The 24516-nt window shown below is 41.4% G+C and overlaps 1 protein-coding gene and 1 pseudogene across 2 annotated transcripts in view; one reads left to right on the top strand and one right to left on the bottom strand.

Annotated features, from left to right (window-relative positions):
• Positions 1-24516, bottom strand: part of ACO1 (aconitase 1) — a 54656-nt gene that overhangs the window by 22836 nt on the left and 7304 nt on the right. The window contains exons 1-3 of one of the 2 annotated variants that reach the window (XM_074533079.1): positions 14808-14968; positions 3319-3442; positions 1425-1593 (exon numbers count right to left, since the gene is read on the bottom strand). In XM_074533079.1, coding sequence (XP_074389180.1) covers positions 1425-1593; positions 3319-3415 — 266 coding nt within the window. In that variant the 5' untranslated portion in view covers positions 3416-3442; positions 14808-14968. Of the gene's footprint in view, positions 1-1424; positions 1594-3318; positions 3443-14807; positions 14969-24516 lie in introns of those variants that run through there. The other variant, XM_005492687.4, reaches the window with a different exon arrangement.
• On the top strand, positions 22304-23180 carry LOC102062490 (Golgi to ER traffic protein 4 homolog; annotated as a pseudogene).

Here is a 24516-nt window from a genome sequence, read left to right on the forward strand (position 1 = left end):
TTATCTAAACTGGACACAATTAATTGATATTCAGCAGTTTGACATTCCAGGATAAGCTTTTTGTGAGAAAAATAGGAAATTCTGTGTTATTTTACCTATGGGAATTTGAGGGGAGGGTAGGAGAAAACAGAAGAAGAATTATTTTGTCAACTTATGAATATTATTACAATTACAATTAATATGGAACAGACACAATATCCTTCTACAGTCTTAGAACAACTAAAGATAAATACAGAATAATCCTAACTAGGAAGTTAGATAATTCTAAACCAGGACAACCTGAATGTAATTGTTGCATGGCTTTTGGAAAGTTGCCAAAGCTGCCTTTTTCAAAAAGGTCCTCAGAGGCCTGTCCAAGAGCTCATTTTCCAGGAATGCAGTTGCTCTGCAAAGTTATAGGCACATTTTTAAAACTCAGCAGGAGTAAGGGGCAAGAAAGAAGAGCACTAACAGAAGGAACAACGTTTGCTTGGAAGTTCAGCTTCCTCTCTGCTCCAGTTTTTCAAAACATTAACAACAGCTAGTAGATGAAAAATAGCTAGGAAATGAGCACTTCTTTAATTTGAAGTTTTGCCAATTTTTTGTAATGTCTTTAAGTTGAGCTATACTGGGTCTCTAGCACTTTGAAAACTGCTGAGAAAATGCATAACAGAGATTATGACAGCTAAGACACTCTACCATTGAGGAAGAAAATCAACTGGCAGCGTAGTTGCACTGGGCTTACCATGGATGTACTAAAATATTTTATAAAGACAGAGGACAAAGATACCTAGAACAGTGAGTAGACTTGGAAGTCAAATGTTTTATTAGAACAATTAAATGCTATTGTTCCACCTGAAAATTGAATTTCCACATTGAACAGGGACTATTATATGATTATTACTGACATCTGAGGACTCACTGCTGTAACAGGCTCCTGTTTTAGAGTCCATTAGGTAGGAATCTCAATTTGCATTTCTGGGAAAAATAATATGCTAATTTTTTCAAGAGCAGATAAGTCTTTAAAAATATATTTATAATAACACAGATTTAGAAGAGGAAGAAATTATGTGGGTTATAAATGAGAACTGAAATAGGTAGAAAATTGAAAGCAAGAACCCCTGAGGAACAAAACCAACCGAACAAAAAACAAACAAAAAATGTGAGAGAGACAGAGAGAGAGAGAGAAAATAGACAAAGAATAACTTCTAAACACTGAACTTCCTCAATTGCATGCAATTTATCAATATCATTTTCTTCCCCCGTTTTGAAGTTTTGTGAAGATATTTACTTCTTGATCTCAGAAAAGTTTTTTTCAATGCTCTTATTCTGAGTGTTTGCCTCTCCAAGTGCTATTCTTTCCCTCAGCTCACCCGTCCACCCCAAGCTGAGCATTGTTGCACTCAAAAGACCCTCCTCCTTGCTTTGGAGATCATCAGACTCACGTGAAGTCTTGCAGAATAACTCTTGCAGGCTTAAATGGTACTTCAACATTCTTGTGTTGCATCACTTTCCAGTTGAGAATATTCTCAACATCTCCTTTTTTCACTAGGAACTCATCACAGTTGCGGATCGCTGCTTCCAGGAGGATTCGAATGGAAAATGGCAGGCGAGCTGCATGGGTAAGAGGCAAGAAACAAACTCAGTTTTTACCTTAGGGCATTTGTCAGCAAGTGCAAAGTTCCATGCCAGGGGCAGACAGGTCCTCATTTTCTTTAGGCTTTATTCCAATTATCCAAAGCCCTCTTCCCACCTCCAGCTTTGCCAGGAGGTCAGTACTAACTGACCTGTTCCACTTGATGCTCTCAGCAGGTTTGTTACCTCAGTTCCTGTGACACACTAGACATCTTTGCTGAAGGACTTTTCCATCCCCCATAGCACAGCAACCCTGAAAAAACATGCTGTGCTCATCTTGTTTTTCTGCAGTTTGTTCTCACTCTTGTTACTGAATACAGACATATAAATGCACCAGGAAAAGCACAGTTTTCTCCATGCCATGTTGGAAAGCACAGCTTTAGTGGTTTATGCAGTCCCTTCATCTCAAGAGACGGAAGATGAAACTGAATGAAAGTCAGACTGTGCACCTATCAATCTTCTTTTACTTCAAATCAGAAATATTTAAAGATAATGACACAAAATACTATTGGAGCAGTTCTGACAGCTCTACTGCAAGGAATGGGTGTGAAGAAAAAACCCAAACACATCTCAGTCCTTCCTCCTCCAGTCCACTTTAATAATACTTGTTTGATTGCCTCTCAAAATATTCACATTTTAAAATCTTTTGAGAAGTTTGTTCCAACTTTCTACAGAGGGCTGGCCTCAAGACATAAAAGCCAATCTCAGTGAGACCTCATTAGTGCTATTGTAAAAAAACAACATCTATTATTCAGGACACAGTAATTCAGAACAATTTGAGTTGGTTGTTGTTGGGAGTTTTCCTTTGGGGGATTTTGTTTATTTGGGAGTTTTGGGTGTTATTGTTACTGTTGTTGTTTGGAGGTTTTTTAGAATCTTCTCCTGCCCTTCCCTGCTAAGCTATTCCCTTTTTTTGCTGAATAGTACGAATTGCATCCTTTGTCCTTTGAAGAATCTGGAGTTTATCACTCTTGGAATCCTGGAATGGATCAACTGGTAACACTGAATGTGTATCTGTCTATTCTTTAAGACTCTCCTCTGCTTTTCACCCACCAAGACTGACATTAACTGACTGGTTGCATATCGGAGCCTGTAATGGACATGTGATGCTGACATTCAGAGAAAATGCTCCTCCTCTTGTTCCCTGAATTCTCCTTAATCCCCTGTCTCCTTTTGAAACACCAAGCACCCACCATAGATAACTCTAAGGTACAGATACTCAAGTTTCTAAGTCACAGTCAATGGCACAGCACAAAGATTTTTAGCAGTACCACTGAAAGATTTGGGAAATGTCAGAGGAACTAAGGAAAAAGCCTCCTCAGAAAGGATTCTCTAACCACTACTGTTTTCAAAGCTGAAAAATCTTTCGGTTAAGTTCAGTCATACGTATCAGTGTTAGATCCTTTCCAGCCTTTAGCAGTATAAGAAAACTTGTGCTCTTAGTTTTGCCTAGCTCTCCTCAACCACTCAGCAAAAACAAGACTGCTGTGTGCACAGTATGCTGAGGAAATACTACTGCGATCTTGCCAATATTTCTGTCATTCTAAATTTCAATAATTAAATTTGGCTAAAATTTTGTTTCCAAGATTTGCCTTTTGAATTCATAGTTCTCACCAGAGACCAAGTATCATCCAATGTGGCCAAGTCTGTTCAGGTTCTATTTATCAGTATTAACAAAATGCTTCTCTTATGTTCTCAACGTACCATATCTCACATCTTCCAATTTGCTCAGATTAAAGAATTTCTTCAGAGGCTGTTTTGGGTCCAGTGGCTCCACAATCTGTACGAAAGGGTTGCTCATGGTTGTTGAAGGCCCTAGTTAGTGTCCCTAAAACAAAAGAAAAATCAAGGGCATTTTCATTACATTTGTCCTTCATACCAAGTACATGTCCCACAGCCTACAATGCATCTATCCCATACACAAAGGCCTGTACCAGAGAAAAAGTACTGTCAGTCACTCCCTTTCCACCCCAAATCTACTCATCCTCAGAGATAAAAGGTCTCAGAAAAAGACAGCAGTATTGTGAAAAATACAGATATACCCCGTGGTTTAGAATCATAGAATCTTAAAAGCTGGAAACAACCTCTAAGACCATCGAGTCCAGCTGCTAACTGAGCACCACCATACCCACCACTAAACCTTGTCCACAAGTGCCACACACACACACATCTTCTAATGATGAATCCATCACTTCCCTGGGCAGCCTATTCCAATGACAGGAATATATTTTTCCTAATATCAAATATAAACCTCCCCTGGTACAGCTTGAGAATCTGTTTCATCCTGTCACTGGCTGCCTGGGAGAACAGACTGTCCCCACCTGGCTACAGCCTCCTTTCAGAGAACTGTAGAGTGGTAAGGTCTCCCCTGAGCCTCCTTTTCTCCAGGCTAAACAACCTCATCTCCCTCAGCCACTCCTCACAGAACCTGTGCTCTGACACCTTTACCATTTTTGTTGCCCTCCTTTGGACACAATTTCACAAAGGAAATTGAATGTCTTCATTATTCTCTTCTTTATGCTGCTTCTAGACAGCCATTTGTGCCTCTGTGACTTACAAACCACCATGACAACACAGTCTCATTTCTAAAGTGTGTTGTGGTTTAACCCCAGGCACCAACTAAGCACCCACAGCCACTCCCTCACTCCTTTCTGGCAGGAAAAGGAAGAGAATCAGAGCAGCAAAATGAAAAAATTCACGTGTTGAGACAGAGGTGGTTTGATAGATAAAGCAAAATCTAGACCTGCAAACAAAGCACAACAAGGAATACCTCCACCTCTTCCACAGCAGTTCAGCCATCTCCAGAACAGCAGGGCCCCATCACGTCTCATGCTGATTTGGGAAAACGAACACCACAACCCTGAACCATCTCCCTCTTCCTTCTCCTCACAGCTCTGTGTGCTGAGCATGATGGCACATGCTGTGTGACACCCCCTGGGTCAGTGGGGGTCAGCTGTCCCAGCTGTGTCCCCTCCCAGCTCCCTGCACACCCTCAGCCTCCTCTGGAGGGGTGCTTGAGGAGCTGCAAAGGCCTTGGCTCTGCATAAGCCCTGCTCAGCAGGACCTAAAACATCCCTGTGTTATCAAATGTATTCCCAGCACAGCCCCATACTAACTATTAGGGACAAAATTAACTGTATCACAGCCAAAACCATCAGAAGTGGCATTGATCTAAAGCTTAACTGACAGGCATCTACATTCAAAATTAAAAACAATTTAACAGAACCAGAAAACACTATTATTTGAGACAGAAAGTATTACAGACTAAGATTATAAATGCTATCAGAGACAAAAAGAACTCTCCTAATTTCAGAAAGATTTGTTATGGTCACCACAAGAAAAATTTACATACGCTCTACTGTAAATGTCATTTTAGTTTGAGATATTTTCTTTTTTGTTGTTGTTGCTTACTGATTTACTGGTTTTTGTGGCTTAATGGTTTGCTGCATAAAGCATTCCTCTGGGACCTAGGACTTTTAGGTTCACATACAGAAATTAAAAGGCCCTAAGATAATCCCCACTGCAAGGCCAACTAGCAGCAAGGGGCCTAAATTCACTACAGAAATATCTCTTAATGTCCAGAAAAGGTTAACCATATACAAACTACTTAATGGAACACTTCCTAGGACACACTGAAGACCTGAACTCTGCCCAAGCCTCTTCTGGAAGCGTTGGCTTAGACCAACACATGCCAAGGATCGAGCTAACAATCTAACAGTGAGAACAATTCTCCTGCAGTGCCTGGCAACATTCCCAGTCACGATTAAAATTTTTTTAGTAGAGAGATAACCAAAGGCCTGATTTTCAGATCCCTTGTTTTCCCAGAGACAGACAATTCCTGTCTTCATTCAAGTACCATTACCTTCTCTTGCCTCAGGTTTTCAAACAAGAAAATTCACAACAAGGCAGGAGATACACATGACAGGCCTTGGAAACTGGTGCAAAAGGATGTGCAAAGTCCAGTACTTGTTAAAAACAGACACGGCAAGGCCAAAGAATTAATTTACTTATCTCACCTGCTAGTTTCATGCAAAGTTCAGGAAATACTACTATGTGGACACAGGGGGGGGTTTTAAAGTATTTTCAAAATTCAGGTTTTTTCTTAGAAAACAACCTAAGAGAAATAGCAGAAATGGTAACAAAAGAAAGTCCAGGGTGTAAAGTAGCAAGATAATATAGGGAAAGAAATATTTACAGAATTCTTTCAAAGAAAATAATGGATGTTTCTAGATAAAAAGCTGAATGTCCAGGGAAGCAGGAAGGTCAGCAAACGAACAGACTGCAAACACACACACAACCTCAAATATATCATCGTCTCATTTCCATTGACAGGTTATTTCTGAAACTTCTTTTCCCAGCTTTGCAAATACTCACCGTGTACACAAGCCCCTAAAGTTTTAGGTGTCATGCACTTTAACCAGCATGAGCTACTAGCTATTCCTCTAAGCAAACTCTGCTTCTACAGCTGAGCATTAACAAAATGAATTTCTTCCTTCCTCTTCTTGCCAGCTACCCTCCTGTTAAGATTTACTCTTTTGCATTCCACTTTGAGAACTTTATTTTATTCATATCAATTTCTCATGGGAAAGTTTAAGAGTAGCCATAGATAGAAAATATTTGGATATCCCCTGACAGATAAAGCAGATCATTAATTTGATATCACCATGAGTCCACTGTACTCAGTTCACATATTCTTATCCAAGTATAAACTGCAGTTTGAACATTTTCCATCCAAGTCCATGTCTTGGCAAATCACAGCAGATATTCAAGATGTTATGACACATTATCTACATGTTAACATTACTTTATCAGACATCACCCTCTTCCCTGAACAGCTCACAGTACGAGATACTTCAGTACAAATCTCCTCTCATCACTGATTTATGCAAGTAAGCCAAACTGTTGGCTAATCAAGCCCTAATCACAAATTCTTTTCATCTGCCTAGTCACACTGACATGAACAACACTTTTACAAACCTGGAAGCCATTCAGAAATACCTGAAAAGAGGTAAAATCTCTAGAAAAAATACCAACTAGCAGCATTACTGCAGTAAATTTCACAAGACAGGGAAGCTCAGTCATCCCAACTACTATTTCCACACAGTAAATTATAAACCAACTTGCCACAGCACAGAACTCTAAACTAGTGATTTGTCAAAAAGAAATCTGTGGGCAATACTCTGCACACTGAATATACCAAAACTTTTGAAGTCATCCTCGGATAGATACAGGTTAATCTTTTTATTAACTTGATACAGATTAGCAATAGATACAGGTTAGCTTTTTTTATTAACTTGATACAGGTTAATTTGTGATTACAACAAGGAATATTTATTGGTGTTTTGCAGGCGCTGAAATGTAAATATGCAAACATGGGTGAGCAGACATCTGTCTGCCTGGAACTGGTGCAGCACACAGGGTCACACACGCTGACCATGGCCAACGTGTGACCACACCAATACCTGCTCAGAAATACCGAAACAACCACTTGATCTTCTGCCCAACAACCTGAAAACTGTTTGTGTGGAGATTACATTAAAAAAAAAAAAGGATTATTCAAACGTGAAAATGCAGAATAGCATTTAAAAAGGAGCATCTCATTACTGACACAGACTCATAGAATATTATGAGTTGGCAGGCACACAAGGATCACAAAGTCCAAGTAAATGGCCCATATGATGTTCTGTTTCACAACCCTGGCATTATTAGCGCCATGCTCTGACCAATGGAGGTAATCTCAAGATACTGGAACCTCCTTAAAGGGTTGCATGACTTGTATGAAGTGTACCAGACAAACAACATTCTGATTTTAGCCCTTCCTTAGTGCCTACTATTAAAAATCTGAGAACACCCACAATCTGGTCCGCACTAAAGCTGATCATCTATGAATCTGAACTCCCTATCAATAGTGTTTCCCACTCACCTTGTTACAACAATGCAGTAGCTCATTACTCTGCCACCACACTCAATCTCTTGTTAGAAAGCACCTCAATTCACCCAGACTGCGCATTAGCTCACCACAGAAAGTCTGATTTCTGTTTTTTCCCTCTCCCTCAGAGAAGCAGAAGTACAGAAAGATTGTAACCATGAATACCAGGAGGAACAAATTTATCTGGATAAGGCCATAACTTTCCAAATATAAAAAAAGGAAGTAGTGTTTTGCAAATGCAACATCTTGCCCTTTAGGGCAGAGAATGAACCCTTGGCCACAACAGCTGTTTCTTGCTGTTTGTACCCCTATATATGACACAGTTCAAATTTCTCTGGAAACACAAGTTTTACACTGTGATACTCTAAGAAGTTTTTTTGAACAAACAAAATCTTAGTACAACACTCCTCACTTCATCTGTATTGAGTGTGCCAGCAAACTCAGCTTTTACCACGGAGACCTCATATGTTCACCAGCACCAAAAGATCATTGCAAAGATGCCTGCTGGCTGTACTGTCTGTGGTTATCTCTGTGGCATCCTGAAGGACACATCCTTTGATGATCATGACATAAGAAATGTGCGCAAGTCCAAGGGGACAGAAGAATAAGGTGTCTGTCCATCCTCTTCCCTTGTCTTCTCTTATTCGTTAATCAACTACATCAGACACATTCAAAGTACATTAAAGTCTCATGGGGATTTCCATAAAAAGGTTTTAAGTAAGAAACTTAAATTTTTTTATTAAAAAAAAAACACAGGAGATTTCAAGGTATGTTTTATGTATGCTTTCAAATCTTCAGCTGTTGGACCTTTCTGATTATCAAACAAACACAATACTGGTCACATCTCAACAACATTGATTGGAAAAGGACTTGGTTCAGTTTAAACCACATTCTTGTTTGACAGTGACTCCTTGACTCTACTTCAGGTCCTTTTTAAAAGCAGTTTTGTAACTTGGAACAAAGGCAACAAATCAATTTTACTGAAATGAATAGAATTGAAAAAATACAATAATATATCTTTACACTTGCATAAATTATCTCATGAAGATCACAGAGAAGGAAAAAATGTATTTAGTCTCTTGCTATATCTGAGAAAGTCTGAAAACTGTTCTAGACATCTTTTTCTACTCTCTTTAAAGGTGAAACTGAGCACAGCTAGTCAGATTAAAAGCAGCAATCTCACATCAGAAAAAGAAGTGATTCTTTATAAAAAACACAGCAGGATGTATACTCATTGACTGTAAACAGATCCATACTATCAACAATATGTATTATTTTGGGGGTTTTAGTGATATCAGAGCATCCCACTCACCTCCCACCATGCAGAAAAGGAGAAAACTGTAGCACACAGAGTGGTTTCCTACATACATGCTAACAGTAAAACTATGCTCTTCCTGTAGTACACAACACAAATGTTTACAGAAGACTCATGTTTTTAATAACCACTTTTATTGCAGAAGTACCTGACAATAAACCAAAGACACAGATTGTTTGATCTGCAGATGGGAAAAAAGGCTCTGGATGAGAAAACTTCTGTCTAAGCTTCAGGGCATAAAGTAGCAACAGAACAGCCATGGTTATTCAGCATTTTAGTACAGATATATATTTAATCTCACTTGGAGAAACATGTTTCAACAATTGCTTTTTCTATTCCATCTTTGGTTTCTTAGTTGCTGTCTTTCCAATTATGAAAGGGTGCCTATGTTATCAATGATAAGAGGTTAATTTGAGACATCACTACATAAAACTAAACACCGGATGTCTTAATTAAACAGATTTCAAGTATTAAATGCTCTTTTTCCTGAAATATGGGTAAAATCCTGGCCATCACTGGGAAGCACACATTCAGCAAAGAAGCAATTTAATTTCAACATTTTACCAGACTCTAGAAATGCTAAAAAATATTACACTCAGGCAAAGCAAAGATGCAATTTTATCAGTCATCAAGAAAAAGGGGAAGGCTCAGACTTGTTGGTACTTGAAGAAACATGACAAAATATGATGTTTCTGTGATGAAACCTCCAACTGAAAACTGGGAAAAAAAAGAGGTGAGCTGTCAGGACCACCATGGTAAAAGTCCTTTCCTGGTGATAAGGCAGGACATAGGCAATATCCATGGCCTTGCTTGAAAAATGCAACATTTTTCATCCATGCTGAATCTGATCTTACCACCTTTTGATGCAATTATCACTCCTGTGCCCACAAGTTATTTCCTTTGGTTTTGCCCATTCAAATGAGTGCCACTGTATGGATCTGTACTTAGCTGCTAAGTTTGCAACAAGCACCTCCAAATAGCAAGCAACTTAAAAAATATAAGCGGAGCTGCAGCAGAGCAGCAGGATACTGAGTTTTAAATTCTACATCACAACATTGAGCATGCACTTCATGACATTACCAGCAGTTACATATAACTGAACAGCACTTATTTAATTAAGGGCTATTCCTCATTTCCCCTGGGCCTCTAAAACTTCTCATAGCTCTTCTCATGGCTTCACATTCTACTCAACAAGGAGCCCCCATTAAAAAAGTTGATGACTCATTCCAGTTTACCTAAGTTATAGATGGCATAGCCATGAACAAAGATCTCTGAGGAGGTCCAGCATGTAGGAATTTCCATCATATTGGAATTGCACCATGTTCTGTGCATGCCTACCTTACTCAGAAACCAAGGAAGGAGAATACCCATGTTAAGCATGTTGACAAAAGCCTGCATGTTTTAATGGAAAGGTAACCTCTCTTCAGTATCAGTCTGGTGTTTTAAGTAGTAAAACTTCACTAAGTAAATCCATCCATAATTCAAGTCAGTTTAGGAAAAAAGTCCTAATAAATACATTCATGTGGCAGGAATTTTTTTTGTTTAAATATTCAAATTGTCTAAGAAAAATGTTTTTGTTACACTGGGTAAATCAACAGACAGATAGAGATGACCAGACACATGACAACATAATTACAAAAAACCTCACCTACCCACCAAAAAATGGCAAAAACCCAACCAAACAAACCATAAGCAAAAAAACTCTCAAGCCCACACATGCCCCCAGCAGTTGGATAGACTTCAACACCAGAAGTAGAACAAGCAGAGTCTTGTTTCACAAAAATATAAAATGCTATAATTACTCTTGGATGTACAAAGAACAGATGAGTGCAATTACTGTTGCAATAAACACCCGTTCCCGTTCTTCTTTAGAGAAGCTCTTATTATTTAACACTCTACCTGTAGCAGATAAGGCCACGGTATAACAAAAAAATGCTGTTCCATTGCTGCTAACAGACACTGATAAGATTTCAGTGTTTAAAGAGACTCCAGAAAGAATCTTTGTGTTTCTTCGTTACACAGAAAGGTCCATCATTACACATAGATCCTTAAAGAGAAGTCCACTAACAATTTGATAACTGAGCAACTATTCTGCCAGTATAAACTACATCAGTATTCCACACGGGAAAAAATGCAGTAATAGAAAAAGGAAGGTTTCTTAAACAACCTCTAGGCAAAATTTCAGAGAACCCCTTTCAACTTTAATGCTCAAGAGAAACACTGTACTAAAACAAACAGAGCTTTGGATTGCAGATGCTCCTGCTTTCTCCTGCTGCCTGAAACTTTTGACAGCAATGCTAAAATACTTACTTATTCAGATCCATAAAGTGCTAAACTTCCAAGACACCAAACAGGTTGCTAATTGCATATTCCCATAATCTGTGTATTTCATAAGCTGTCATAAGTATTCTGACCATTGCACTTTGTTAGCAATGCTGTATCACACATATTGGAACTGAAAGTTTAGGTCAGAGATCAAGTTTGTGAAATCAAACATTGAGGTCTTAAAGTAACTCTGACTCCAAGTGAGCTGGAAGTTTAGGTGCCCAGTTCCAAAATGTAGATATTAAACTCCTTCACATCATCACTCCAGAAAGCCAAATGCTACCTCCTCTCTCACCTCAACATAGCTTAGAGGGACAGTCAAAACACTGCTCTTGTACAGATCTCACCAGCCTTTGGCAACCCAGGTAAGCACACATATGTAGTGTCTCTCCTGTGCTCTCAGACAGCCTCTGAAATGCAATCTAGTCTTAACAAAATCCAGATCATAATTAAGCAGGTCTAAGTGTTAAGGGAATGCTTTCTCAGCACACTCACCACTGAGTGTCCCAGATAAAAGTAGAGACTAATTTTTATTTTTTGCTACAGGAAAATGAGCAGTCTTACACCCAAGAATAAAAGGAAGCTTATTTGGAAACTACCAAACACTGAAAAATAAAGTGTTGAAATTTCTTTCCTACCTTCTGGGAGAGCAGCTCTGAACTTTAACCTACTTTCTACCTCTATACAAACTTGTTGCTTTTTTACCCTATGCTAGTACTCTTAGACTGTTCATTAACAAATATGCAGCTTGGACCAGTTTTAACAAAGAACTAGCTTTCAGTGTTAGTTACAAAAAAAAAAAAAAAAAAAAAAACCAACATGGAAGTGCTGCAAGAAATGTGGAATACAGAGCACGTGTACAAAGATTTGTTCTAGAATTTTGGTTCAATGTCAAAAGGCATTGGTCTGTAAATTTCAAAAGACTCCTATGAAGGGTGAAGAAATGCAGGAGAGCTGCATGGGAAAGACAAACAAAATGAGAGTATTGCGAATCAGCTCTGTACTCATGCCATTACCTTTATATGAGCTCTATAAACTGCTCTCTCTGCACCTTGAAAACTCCTCTTCTGCAACTTGAAATCTGAACTGTTTCAGAGCTACTAAGATATGTAGGTGGAGGATCCTTTCAGGATGAAGAACTGATGAGAGGATTACTTCTGTTGTGAAATAATCTGACACTGCGGGGTCCTAACTTTCACACACAGGATTGCAAGAAAAATCCTGAATTTGTTGTCTGAAAATAAAGATAACTTTCTCACACTAAAAACTTCTACCAGTAATCTCAGCAGCTTTGTGCAAATGAATCCAGCTTTCAAACACCCACAGCTTTGGTCTGTAAGGAGAACAAGTGTGTGTCTGATACAATTTCATGAACTCAAACTAGCTGTTAGCAGAGTTTTCTGGGCAAGATTTCTGGGGAGGCAAATTAAGTTCCACAAAACATTTTAAATCACCTTTTTTATAGCAGGTTTCACACAGAAAGGGTAGGCAAAAGAAAACCCCAACAATCAAAATTAACACCCTCTTTCACAAGCATCTGAAGTCCTGACCCTACAGCTGTGGGATGTCCCAATTCTTTCAAGAAAGTGCCAAAAACCTAGAGGAAATCTTCTGAATTAATCAATCCCTAAGACAGCAGCAAATGCAAAAACCCCGAAAAAAAAAATCTCATTTTCACGCAATTAAGACTCCTCTCTACCTTCTCTATATTTCAAGACACAAAGGGACCACTCTTCAATTAACACTTTTCCATTTAGCTTAAGTAGATTGTTACTCCAAGCAGGGAGTAACTTTCCAGCTCTTACTCTCACAGTGCTACAGTGAGAGTCTATGCTGGAAAACACCAGCAAAAGCGATTTGTTCCATTTCTTACTATTCAAATGTTATTTTTTCTTTAATTTTCTGCATTTATTGTTTTGGCTCTTCTACTATTACTATAAAAACACTTAGTATCAAAGTTGGAGCGGCCAAAGACAACCAGAGAGAAAGAAGGATGCTAAATTACAAATATGATATGACAAAAACCTGCAGTTTGAAAGCCCTGTGGTCTTTTCAATTCAGCAACAGTCTGCATGTTGTTCTCTGTAAAGCATAGCTAAGTGATCAGATTCTTTTTACATGGAAAGCTTCTCCAGGAACCTCCTCTATCTTATAAAGTCTGAGAAGAGTAAAGTATTGATGATTTTCCCAATAAATCTTCACACACACCACAGATCCTGGAAGGCACAAGACTCAGCTGCACTTCCTACTCTATGCCCATTACACTCATCTTACTTTGAAGCAGTAACAATCCCCAGAAGTTTATTAGGACATTCTGATGAAGCACAATTGCTTTTAAGCAAAGCATTACTAAAATAAACATTCCAGTGTTAATATTTCACTAGGGTGGTCTTCCTTTACTTCAGTTTTGCGGATTGATAAAGCCAGTCTGAACAATAGCAACAGCACTGAGTGCTCAGAGATATTAATTCAATTTCAATTGTTTGGAGAGAGAATCCTCTGTTTTAGACCAAGTTTCCTGCTGATATTAAAAAATACTAAAGTTCAGCTCTCTCTGTCCTGCCCTTTATCCCCCCTCCCCCCACCTTTACTAGCTTCAGAGGTGGAAACGAAATATCAAAGTACAACCTCCAGTTAAAAAATAAATGGGAACTGTGGTGATATTATGAGACGTGGAAACATACTGAACGTGAACAGGGTCTGATCCAAATATACCCGATACAGTTACTGAACCTGGGCATCTCCACCGCCACAGTACTAAGTCAAGTTAAATTAGAAGGCAAATACCTGCATCTGTGCTATGACCTCTAGGACTGTTACAGAACACCTGCACCTGCTGTCTGTGCCATGAACATGAAACAGATTATTTTGTCACCCAAAATTATTAAAACCCAACATTTTATAGCCATCATCTTCCAATTACTTTCTTTCATCCTTTCCCTGTCCTACCTATGTTGCAGATCTACTGAGGTTTTTTCCAACACAGAGGAGTTGCTGTGTGCTTAATAGGTATACTTCGCACTATCCTCCACTATTTAGATACTACTGAAATACCAATAGACAAGGCTCGAGCAGTTCCAGGAGGAAAATCAATGTTAAAGCTTCATCTACATGAGGACAGGGCAGCACAACTTCTCCTCCACGCCCGCTCTTCTCGAGCTAAATCTATTCCTCTTTCACCGCTCTGCAAAAGCCGCCCCATGTACTCCCTGAGAGCCGGCCCCAAGCAGGGTGCTGGAGATTTCGCCAGCCGGGGCCCGGAGCCGCCGCGGGGGCCGCACAGCCCGCCGCCGCTACGCGATGGTGGCTCGCAGAAGCTGCTCCGCCAGAGCCGCCTTCCCTCCGCAGCATCCAACGACTCTCCCCAGCCGCTACGGCGGGAGCCGGGGCCGGGAGCCGGCAGGGTCCCCCGTCCTGCCAACGGGCCCTGCTAGCCGCCGGTGCCCGCCCTCCGCCCGGGCCCGCTCCCGCCCCGGCTCTGCCCCGAGGGGCGCCCCTCCACCCCACAACCTTTCCCCGCGGCCGCCGGGAACGGGCACGCCGCGGCCGGAGAAGCGGCTCCCAGGCACCCGAGCCGCCGGCGCCGGGCGGGGAGAGAAGCGAGGCGGCGGGGCCCGCACTCACCGGAGAGCGAGGAGCACAAACCGCCGCCGCCGCCGCTGCTCGCCGTCAGGGGCCGCCGGGCGCAGGCACAGGGAAGGGGCGGTGGCGGCGAGCTCCGCCCCGCGCCCCAAGGCCGGAGCGGCGGCGGGAGGGCCGCCAGCCGCCCGAGCGGGAGGGAGGGAGGGAGGGAGGGAGGAGGAAGGACGAGCGAGCGGATGGCCAGCCCGGCGGAGGGGGCGCGGGGATAGTGAGCTCACCCCTCCTTCTCGCAGCCCTGGCCCCGGAGAGAGCCGCTGCTTTCCTCGGCCAGCCACTTTCACTGGATGGAGGAGGAGGAGAGGGAGCGCTGTGAGTGTGGAAGGGTGGGTAGGAAGGTGGTACCGAGGTCAAGGCCAGATCTGCTGCGGTGAGACTTATCGGAAAGACGGGCACTGTGACATGGGCAGCAGGGTGCGGCAGTGATGTGCCTTCCTTGTGCCAACCGTAAGTGCACCATGTGCTCACGGCCCGAGCGCCTGCCCAGGCTTCGGAGTCCAGAGGTGCTGTCAGTGAAGCCTGGAAACAGGTGTCGCTCAGGACACCCCCTGACACACAGGGCTGCATCCTCATCCTGGAGTGGGACGTCCTGTTGTTTCTCTTGGCAGGAGGAGAGCTGATTGTCCTGGCTGTTGGCAGAAACAGGCTGTTACTTCCAAGCTGGTCAAGATCAATATCATGACGTCAATATTAAAGAACAATATCAGAGTAGAGAACATCCTAGAGGACATAATTTACATCACCCCCATGAGTCTTTATCAGTGTCCAGCGTGTTCCCAGTAGAAGAGTATATGGTTTGGGCCTGAATAATGTTGAGGAATACATTCAGTGCAACTAGTCAGGGTACAGCTGCAGTGGGACAGCACGTTGAGCTCTGGAAAGCAGGAGCCAGAAGTAAGAGGCTAGGAACTGGCACTGACCCAACAAAAACCCTGTGGCCCAGCCAGGTGAGCAGACACTGAGTGACACAGCAGGAGCCAATGGTTCAGCTGGAAGACCCCAGGCTTTCACTCACTTAGATTGTGAGGGTATAAAAGCCCAGGGTTTGCTTTGCTCAGGGTCCCTCCTCAGAGACACCAGCCTGCACTGTTATTTTGTCACTGCACCATGATTAAACCATTGTAAGAATCCAGGAGTCTGACACTCTGTCATGGGAAGCCTGGGGTCCAGCCAGTAAGGAATCCTGGTCTGACTGGGTGAGAGTGTGGTGTGTAGGGAGTCAAACAGGGCGCCTCTCAGCTCACTGGAGCCACCATTGTGAAGTGACCTCTGTTCCAGCTCACATGGTCGCATGGAGTGTGCCTGCCAGAGTGGTTCCTGGATAGTAAGACAGGAAACTTTGCTTAACAATCAAGAAAACTAAAAAGTATCTAATTCCAGGAAAATAATTGTATACATAGTAAAGAGAAGTTGCATGTAAGGAATGTAAATATTCTGTAAGTCTTGGTGAGGTCTTGGAGGTCACTGGCTAGGAGACATGCTAACCACTGACAGTTGGACTAAAAAAAGGTCCATAATGTTTTGGTTTTACCTGAAGAAAGCTTAGGCTAAGAGCAAACTGAGTTACCTGCTAGCTTTGCTGCAGAGGAGCAAGTCTCAAGTAAGTGAAAATGCAAGTGCTTAGCTCAACTTGTAAAAGAAGGATGAAACATAGAAAATGCCCATGATGTCTCACCTGGATGTTTGTGGGCTGGATTCCTGCACACTGACCTGTGCTGACAGATCCTCCTGCCTACATACACTATCCAGCTGGAACTGTCAGACCAGAAGAAATCAATGGGAAGGACCCCAAGATCTAGCAAACAAGATACATTGAGTAGGATTTTTTTTAAACTTCGTATGGAAATCCTGGCTTTGACATACCTGATGTTGATTTCACTGGAACAGTTGAGACTTTTAGGGACCATCTGTAGTTAAACCTGCTATTCTCTGACCTGATACCTCTAAATAGCGTGTAATCTGCAACATATAGTACTTTTGAGTTATTGCTTCCAGGTTAGCCTGCTTTCTGTTCAGGAATAATTCATTTGCACTAAGTTCTTCTTTTAGAATTCTATTGGTTTTTAGAACATATGATTTCATTTACCAGATGGTTAACATGGAACTGGACATTAATTCATAATATTGTTTTCAAACCTTTGGCCAGAGAGGTTCCTAAGACTGAGTTTGGCAGAACACAGTTATGTTTGTAGTTTTGCTTTTGGCTCTTGAAGGTGGAAGCCCATGTTTCTACATGACACCACAAAATAGTAGATTACTCTGATGGTCTGAAAAGCCAGAGAATTTCTAAAACCTCTTAGAGCTTTAGATGTTTCATTATTTGATAGACATTTTTATTTTTGTATATAACTAATAGTAATAAAGGCATTTCAAAAATGTTCCTCTTTGTGGGATTAAGTCCTATAATGCTTCTCTGGGTCACTTCCTTTAAAAATAAAATTTTAAAATTTTATTTTAATTTGGTTGTTGTTCTTGCTGTTTCTAACAGACGAGACTTTCAAGGCCCATGTATATCACTAAGTTTTGAATCATGAATAAAATCCTCCATACCTAGATACCAAAGCAATTGCTGCAAAATCTGATTGACCTAAAATCTCTTGGACAAAAAGCAAAGACTAGTGAAAATAGCAGGTCAGCAACAGAAATGGGAAATCCATACATCAGCTCTGACTTTTCCCAGTGTGTATCTGCAAGGTTTGTACTTTCTGTTCTGCAGGGAAGGAAGGCCCCTGAGGTTGATAGATAGTAGAAGGGAAGATTCTGTGTCCCAGAAAGAGAGAGACAACTGCTTCAGTCTCTGCTTGTTCTTTGCAAGGACACAGAGGCTATAATGGGATTGGAAGACAGGCTGTTCATTCAAGGGTTTATGGCAATGCTGTCTGAATGTTATTGCTGGTGTTTCCAGCATTTTGCTATTCTTCTCATTGGGCTCAGTTTACAATAAGGTATCTTATTTAGCACATGACTAAAAAAGTGAGGGTTTGCCTTTCCCCCAAGGCTGCCAGGAGGTGAGAACTATATTAGATCTATTGTTTGTAAGAAGATGTTTACTGAAATGTGTTCACGGGTTTAGGATCAGATTGCAAGGATGTCCAACAGTTTTCTTGGACAATCATGCATTGTGCTAAATCAGGATTAAAGAAAATTATTTTCTGTTCTTGCAGTGAAAATTGATGCAAATAGGAATAACAATACCTTTCATGTTGCAATCATGTGCATTCTAGAGTGTTTTTAGGGTTTTTCATTAAATTATTTCACAATAGATGAGGAACTATGTGTCCTTTGTCCTTTCTGTCTTACTGAAATCCATTTCCAAGAAGGTTTGTCTAATATCAGATTCCTTTTGGAGTGCTCTTTGAGGTTATTCACCAACATCCTGGAAGTCCAGGGAGCATATCATATCTGTTCAGTTGCTGACTTCACTATTGTGTCTCAATATATTTCACTCTTTCCAATCCTGTCAAGAAGTTTAAAATGCTTTGAATTGCCAAGAGATTGTTTTCAGCTTGTTACAGTCAATAAAGCCTTAACATGCAGCAGTAGACTTCAGTGTTGTAGCAATCTTCCATGCAGGCTCAGCTGATCACTGTGCCTGCAGCAATCACAGGATTGCTGCAATCACAGGATTGCTGCAATCATTCTCAAGCTGGGCTAGGATAGGTCTGACAGGGAGGCAATAAACTTGAGCTGGCAGCCTAGAGGACCCAGCTTTGGAGCAGTCAGCAAAAAGAAGTGTCTGCATGTGTCCTGCTTTTCCTGGCTCTCTGTAGTATAATGAAAAAGCTTGTTGAGGTTTGCTCTGGAGTGCTGTGTCCCTATAAGCAGCACCTTAAGGGTATATAATTTAACATACTATGTTCTACAAAACATATTAATTTATATATTCAAATGTGTTCAACACTCAGTAAAAGTGTTCCTGACTCTGGGAAGCTATCTGTGAATGAAATGAAGAGACAGTGAGACAGTAGCTTGCAGGTTATGGCTTACAGCTTCTCCTGAGCACAATATGTTTGGAAAATATGTTTGGTGGCTCATGAAGGAGTTAGTGGTGAGATTTCATTGTTAGTCATGACTGTTTTAAGCTGTTCAAATTGTAGGAGTAGAAGTCTGAAAATAGAGAGTTTGAGAGCTACCAGATGACGTCTCAGAAATACCATAGTAGATTCTGATTACTGAACTGAGGGCCTACTGCATCTCCCTCTTTCATTAGATGATTGTGCATCCTCCAAAGGAAATTCTGTGGTTGGCATATTTTAATAAATATGTTATAATTTGCTTCTGATCTTAGCACTGGTTTCCTTAACTGTCTTTCTTTAAATGAGTCTTCAGAAAATTGCAGTTACATTTACTGAACTTAATTTTCAGCAGCAAAACAAAGATTAAAGTTCTGCCATCTACTGGTTAAATGGGGTTCAGCGGAGGCTTGTTGTCGCTCCTGTGAGAGGGCATTGACTTGGGAGTTCAGATCCTCCTCTTAGTCCCAGGTAGAAACTCACAAACATGTATTGTCAAGGAATACTACTGTTTTCTTGCAGAATAAAAGCATTTGTTTGACTGTGCCACAGGAACCGAAGGAAAGGGACTTGAAGAATAAATTGTCTGAGACAAGTAAAACTCTTCACTGCCAACACTGCACCTTCAGCACCAGACTACGTAATGCTTTTGGAGAACTTCTTCCAAAGTAGATCCTCTGTGATCAGCTTATAATTGCTGTACAGAGCACGAGAAAGAAAATCTGTTTGCACCATTGAAGTGGAAGGATTGTTCTTGTCCCTTTCAAGAGTAATGATATAACTTGCAGTAAATGCAGAAGTCTTTGCTGACCACCAGTGTCTTTCCTTGCATATTTGGAATAGTGTAGAAGACTAACCCAGACTAGATTCCTGTGAATGCTCATTTGAAAACAACCCATATTCAAAATGTTATTTAAACCTTTGGTGTATAGGCAATGTACAACACCCTTTCACACAGTAAGCCTGGACTTACGCTGTTCATAGTTGGTGTTGCAGTGGCACTAACACTCCCTTACTGAGCTCAGGACTCTGGTAGAACATGTTACCCATCTGCTAGATCAGGATGAAGTGGGGAGTAAACTAATCCAGAAAGCTGGTAGAAGAAACAATCTCTGGAGCCCAAGCAGTTTACCATCTATCACGTGGCTAGTCTAAGATAGCAGTTTTCACTTTGCCACTGTACATGTCTAAAGAACTTGCACACGCAGTCCCTAACCCTTACCTAAGAGGCACCTGTTTCCTACTACATGCTTGCTACATGCATTTGGTGACTGGTAAATGTAACAACCTTGGACATTCACTGCAGCACTACCCTTTCATTCCCTGTACTGACTAGTAATTGCTTGTAGTTGCTCTGACATCTAAAACTTCATTAAAAACAATTATAGAAAGCACATTATAGAAAGCAATAGAAAACATCCTTTTTGAAAAGAGGTCCACATTTTATGCTGCCTATATGTACACATTTTGCTCACAGAGCATTAAAGATGGACAGAAGAGCAGTAGGAATTCCTTTGCTGCACACTAATGGTAGACTTTTTCTGTAACATTTTACTTATTGTTATGCCTAAACATGAGAGAGTGTTCTTAACTACTTTTCAGTGAAAAATTGGATACTGCCTATTTTCCCAAGATGTTTGTACTAGTATTTTGCTTTTTGATTCCTCAATTTTCCCCCAGGAAAATTACCATGCTGAATAAAACCAGCAATCACAATTAAAGAATAGTTGCTCTACTTAGTTGCTTCCAAGGCTTCTTGAAGAGAGGAGATCAGATCTCCTATGACATGGCACAGTCAGGATGGATGCTTCCCTGACATATTTTCCTGCCTCTGCGGGTAGAGAGCAAATGCATCGTGATGGATATACCCTGACTGCTAGTGCAAGTGAGAGCACAGAGCTAAATTACATCTCACAAAAGTTGTACTTTTCACCCATTTGCAAGTAGTTCAATTCTTTGCACACAAACATGGAAGAAAGGGATAACATAGCAAAGAACACAGAGGTTGATGGGCTTTTTTACCCTGTCTAGATGTCATGAGAGTAGGAAATCCTCTACTACTCCTCTATGTGCAAATAGTATCTCTATTGTTAATCTCTCTCCAGTGAACAAACTGCCTCATTTACCAGAGACCTTAATGAAAAGCTGCAATTCTGCCAAGAGAAAGCTTTCCAATGGGATCTCCTATGAAATGTCCTATGAAGTGTTACCAGGCCCTCAGTGCTTCATTTCCACCAGTGAAATCTCATTCACCCTTTTTATTCCTAATGCACTTCAACACTTCAGTGCTTAGATTTCCATTGTGTCAGTGGTCTGTGGTGGGAATCTGTTGCAGCAGACCTCTTGTTAGGGGCAGAAATGAGCCAAGACACAGATTCTCATTTAACAAAGTGAAAAGGGTCTCAGTTTATTCTTCTTTAGAGCCTAGCCATCCTGACTCTGACTACAGCGAGCTTCTACTGTTGGTTTCTCTGGCAGATTCTGACTGCTGGCTATTTCCTGCTGGAAAATAACTCCAAGTATTTCCTTGCTGCCTCTGACCACAGACTTTCACCTAGCTCAACTATGACTGCAAGCCAATCTCTTAACTCCATCAGACTCAGACTGACCTCACAGCAGACCTTTTTCAGCAGCAACTCTCTTTCTTGTTTTGTTCTTCTTTGCCTCTTTGGATTGTTCCTTATTCCTCAGGGCTCCTCTACCTGCTCAAGGTCTTCTTCCTCAAGGCTCGCCCTGACTGGCCAACCCACCTCTTTTATCACACTTATCTTTATTAGTCACAGCTGCAAACCATTAAGGGCAAGGCTTTTCTTTTTCTTCGGTAATTAGAACTGCTGGGACTTATCAGGGGCAAGGTCACCTATATTTCCCCCTTTTAATTAAAAAACATGTTTAAGTAGACATATTCACATGTTCTGCTTAGGATTAACAATTATACAAATATTTAAATAAAATACCTATGTTTTACTAGCATATAAAATTGCTCTGTTTCTGGTTCTTGAGCTGGTTTACCTCTCCGTTGTCAACCTGGTGTCTCACAGCTCTCTGTGGTCACCGTATTGATGATTCTGTCTCTCGGAGCTCTGTTGCTGCTCCCGTGTTGCTGCTGGCTGCTTTAGCCACACCGCCCTGCCACGCCCTCGGGTTGGAGCAGTGAAAGAGCCGGGGCAGCCAGGGCCAGCAGGGCGCTTGCCAGAGCACCCAGCAGGAGCCAGGGGAACACGGCACTGCCCCAGGGCCCTGCCGGACTGCAGCCGCACCTCTTTTTACAATCAGAACCAGGATTTCTGCAGCTCTTCTCCCCGCTATGCTATTTCTCATTTCTCACAGCTCTTTTTTTGCCACTGTCTCCCTGCAACTCCAGGCTGTGTTCCTTCCTATGACTCAAAAGCCATATTTCTCCATAGCTCCTGGTTGTCTTATCCTGGGCAACTCTCGGGCTGCCTTATCTCTGCCTTCCTTCTTATCATGTCTTCTCGCTATCACGTCAATCACATCAGGCATCACGAGATGTACCGGGCGCTCTTCTTCAGGTATATGTCACAAGGAAAACATGCAGAAGCAAGAGAACTAATGTATTCAGGGGCTTACTGTTCTTCAGTCATAACCAGCAAAACAGTGCTGCTGATCACTCCATGCTGGTTTGGAGTCTTTGGAGAAGTCAGATGCAAAAGTAGCAGAAGACCTTTTAGAAAACTTGGCTAAATTGTTTAGTTTAATGGATCTAAATTCTCATGAAAGAGTGGCTTTCATATCCAAAGCACTAGAATAGTCCAGTGGGGAATCGGGAATACACAGACATCCAAAACTACACCAGTTACCAGTACTACCACCCTGTGGAGAGAGCAAAACTATAGTGAATCTCAGTATCATTTGCACTCAACAGATGGTCAGGGCTGTGCAAACATGCTGGTGGAATACTCTTTGTCCCACAAATACCACAGTGTAGCTCAGGCAATACTACAATTTCTCTGCTTAAAAAATAAGACCAGCGCATCAGTTGTTTTTATGACACACACAGAAATATCCTTCCATAGAGAAGGGCCCACCCTTCGTGCAACCACTGCTAAAATTCACCTGGTTTCTGTTGTTGGTAGTTCATGGAGGAAAACTAGCAGTATGAACAGCATTGTGTGAACAGTATCACACAACTTCGCTGAAAAAAGACCCCCTGTATAATGAGTACCTAGATAGAATAGGACAGCTTTTCTTCAGAGTTCCACCCAAGCAGACCTCATCCTGCAGGGGATTGCTAGGAAATCTTTTAAACCGTCTGATGGGAACTGGGGAAAGTAATGACACAGAGGATGGTCAAGAAGACAGCAGTCCTATTGAGCTTGACTGAATGTTGTTGTCATTCGCTGCTGTGTAAATCTGATGATTCAATGACTCTGAAGACACTTTTGGAATTTGAATCCTGTTTCTTGGCTTCTAAAAGAAGGGCTCTTCTGGTCTTTTAGAAATGATTGTTGGAATGTTTATACTGTCAGGGGGAAAGAAAAAAAAAAAAAAGAGGGAAGCCAACAAAAAGTAGCCAAACAAACCAATCAGAGCAGTTGCTGGGACTGATTAAACAGTCTTCGGTTTCTGATGCACTGTTTCCTTTTGCACAGTCTTTCAATAAAGCATAAACATGGGGCTTGTTCTTCACGGCCTACCAATACCATCTCTGCTCTGAGAAAGCCTCCTTGCGTTCTGCCCTCTTCCAAGGCAGATCTTGAAAGGCAGGGAAAGCAATTGAATAATTGATTTGCAATACTGGTGCCAAAAGTACTCTGAGACAAGCCAAGCAGCATAATGTGAGATGCACATCCCAGAGACTGATACAAGAACTTGTTTCCACTGCCATGAGTAACATACACACCCTTCAGACTGCATGCTCCTCTACCTCCTTAAGATCTTCTTCCTCAAAGAGGAAGGATCTCCCTGATCAACCAAGCTACACCTTTTATCACAATTACCTTTATTAGTCACAGCTGCGACCCATTAAGGGCAAGGCTATTTAATTAGTACAACTGTGACTTATTGGGGATGAGGTCACTAATAATCTCTTCTTCTACAGCTACAGCTACCTGCATGATTCATGGTTATTCTGTCCTGTAACCAGCCTGTAGGTGACTCCCTGGATTTGGGATGAGCTTTCAGCTTCTTTCCAGGCCCATCACAGCTTTGGTGCTGGAGGTGCTGGTGCCTGTTCCCATATTGGAATGCACGGGTGCAGTGGTAGGCCCATTTTTAAGTTGGATGCTCATTTCTTTTGGCCCATGGGGAATTTGAAGACATCAGTTCTGCAATAAGAAGAGTCATTGCCCCTTTTCCTCTGGAATGTTACACTGTTGTCCAAGCTATAGGCTGCCTTGCACGCCTTGAAAATTTCTATCAATGACTGCCTGTTGGTCCTGTTTGGTTATGTAACAGAGAACACAAGCAAGTTTTAAATTGTTTTACTGGCAGCATAGGCTGGAAAACTCACATTCTTTCTGAAATCTTGAACTAAGTTACACATCGTGAAGTTTCATCTGTATAACAAGGTGATGAAGCAAGTCAACAGTACTGCTGGAACAATATGGGGAACTGCTTTAATACCAAACTTGGATCTAACTGTAAGGTTACCCCTGCTCTGAGCTAGAGTCCTCTCCTATTCCACATTATTCAATGGAATAAACACCTACAAAACCAGT

This window comes from Zonotrichia albicollis, chromosome Z, assembly GCF_047830755.1.
Source record: "Zonotrichia albicollis isolate bZonAlb1 chromosome Z, bZonAlb1.hap1, whole genome shotgun sequence".
Taxonomy (NCBI): domain Eukaryota; kingdom Metazoa; phylum Chordata; class Aves; order Passeriformes; family Passerellidae; genus Zonotrichia; species Zonotrichia albicollis.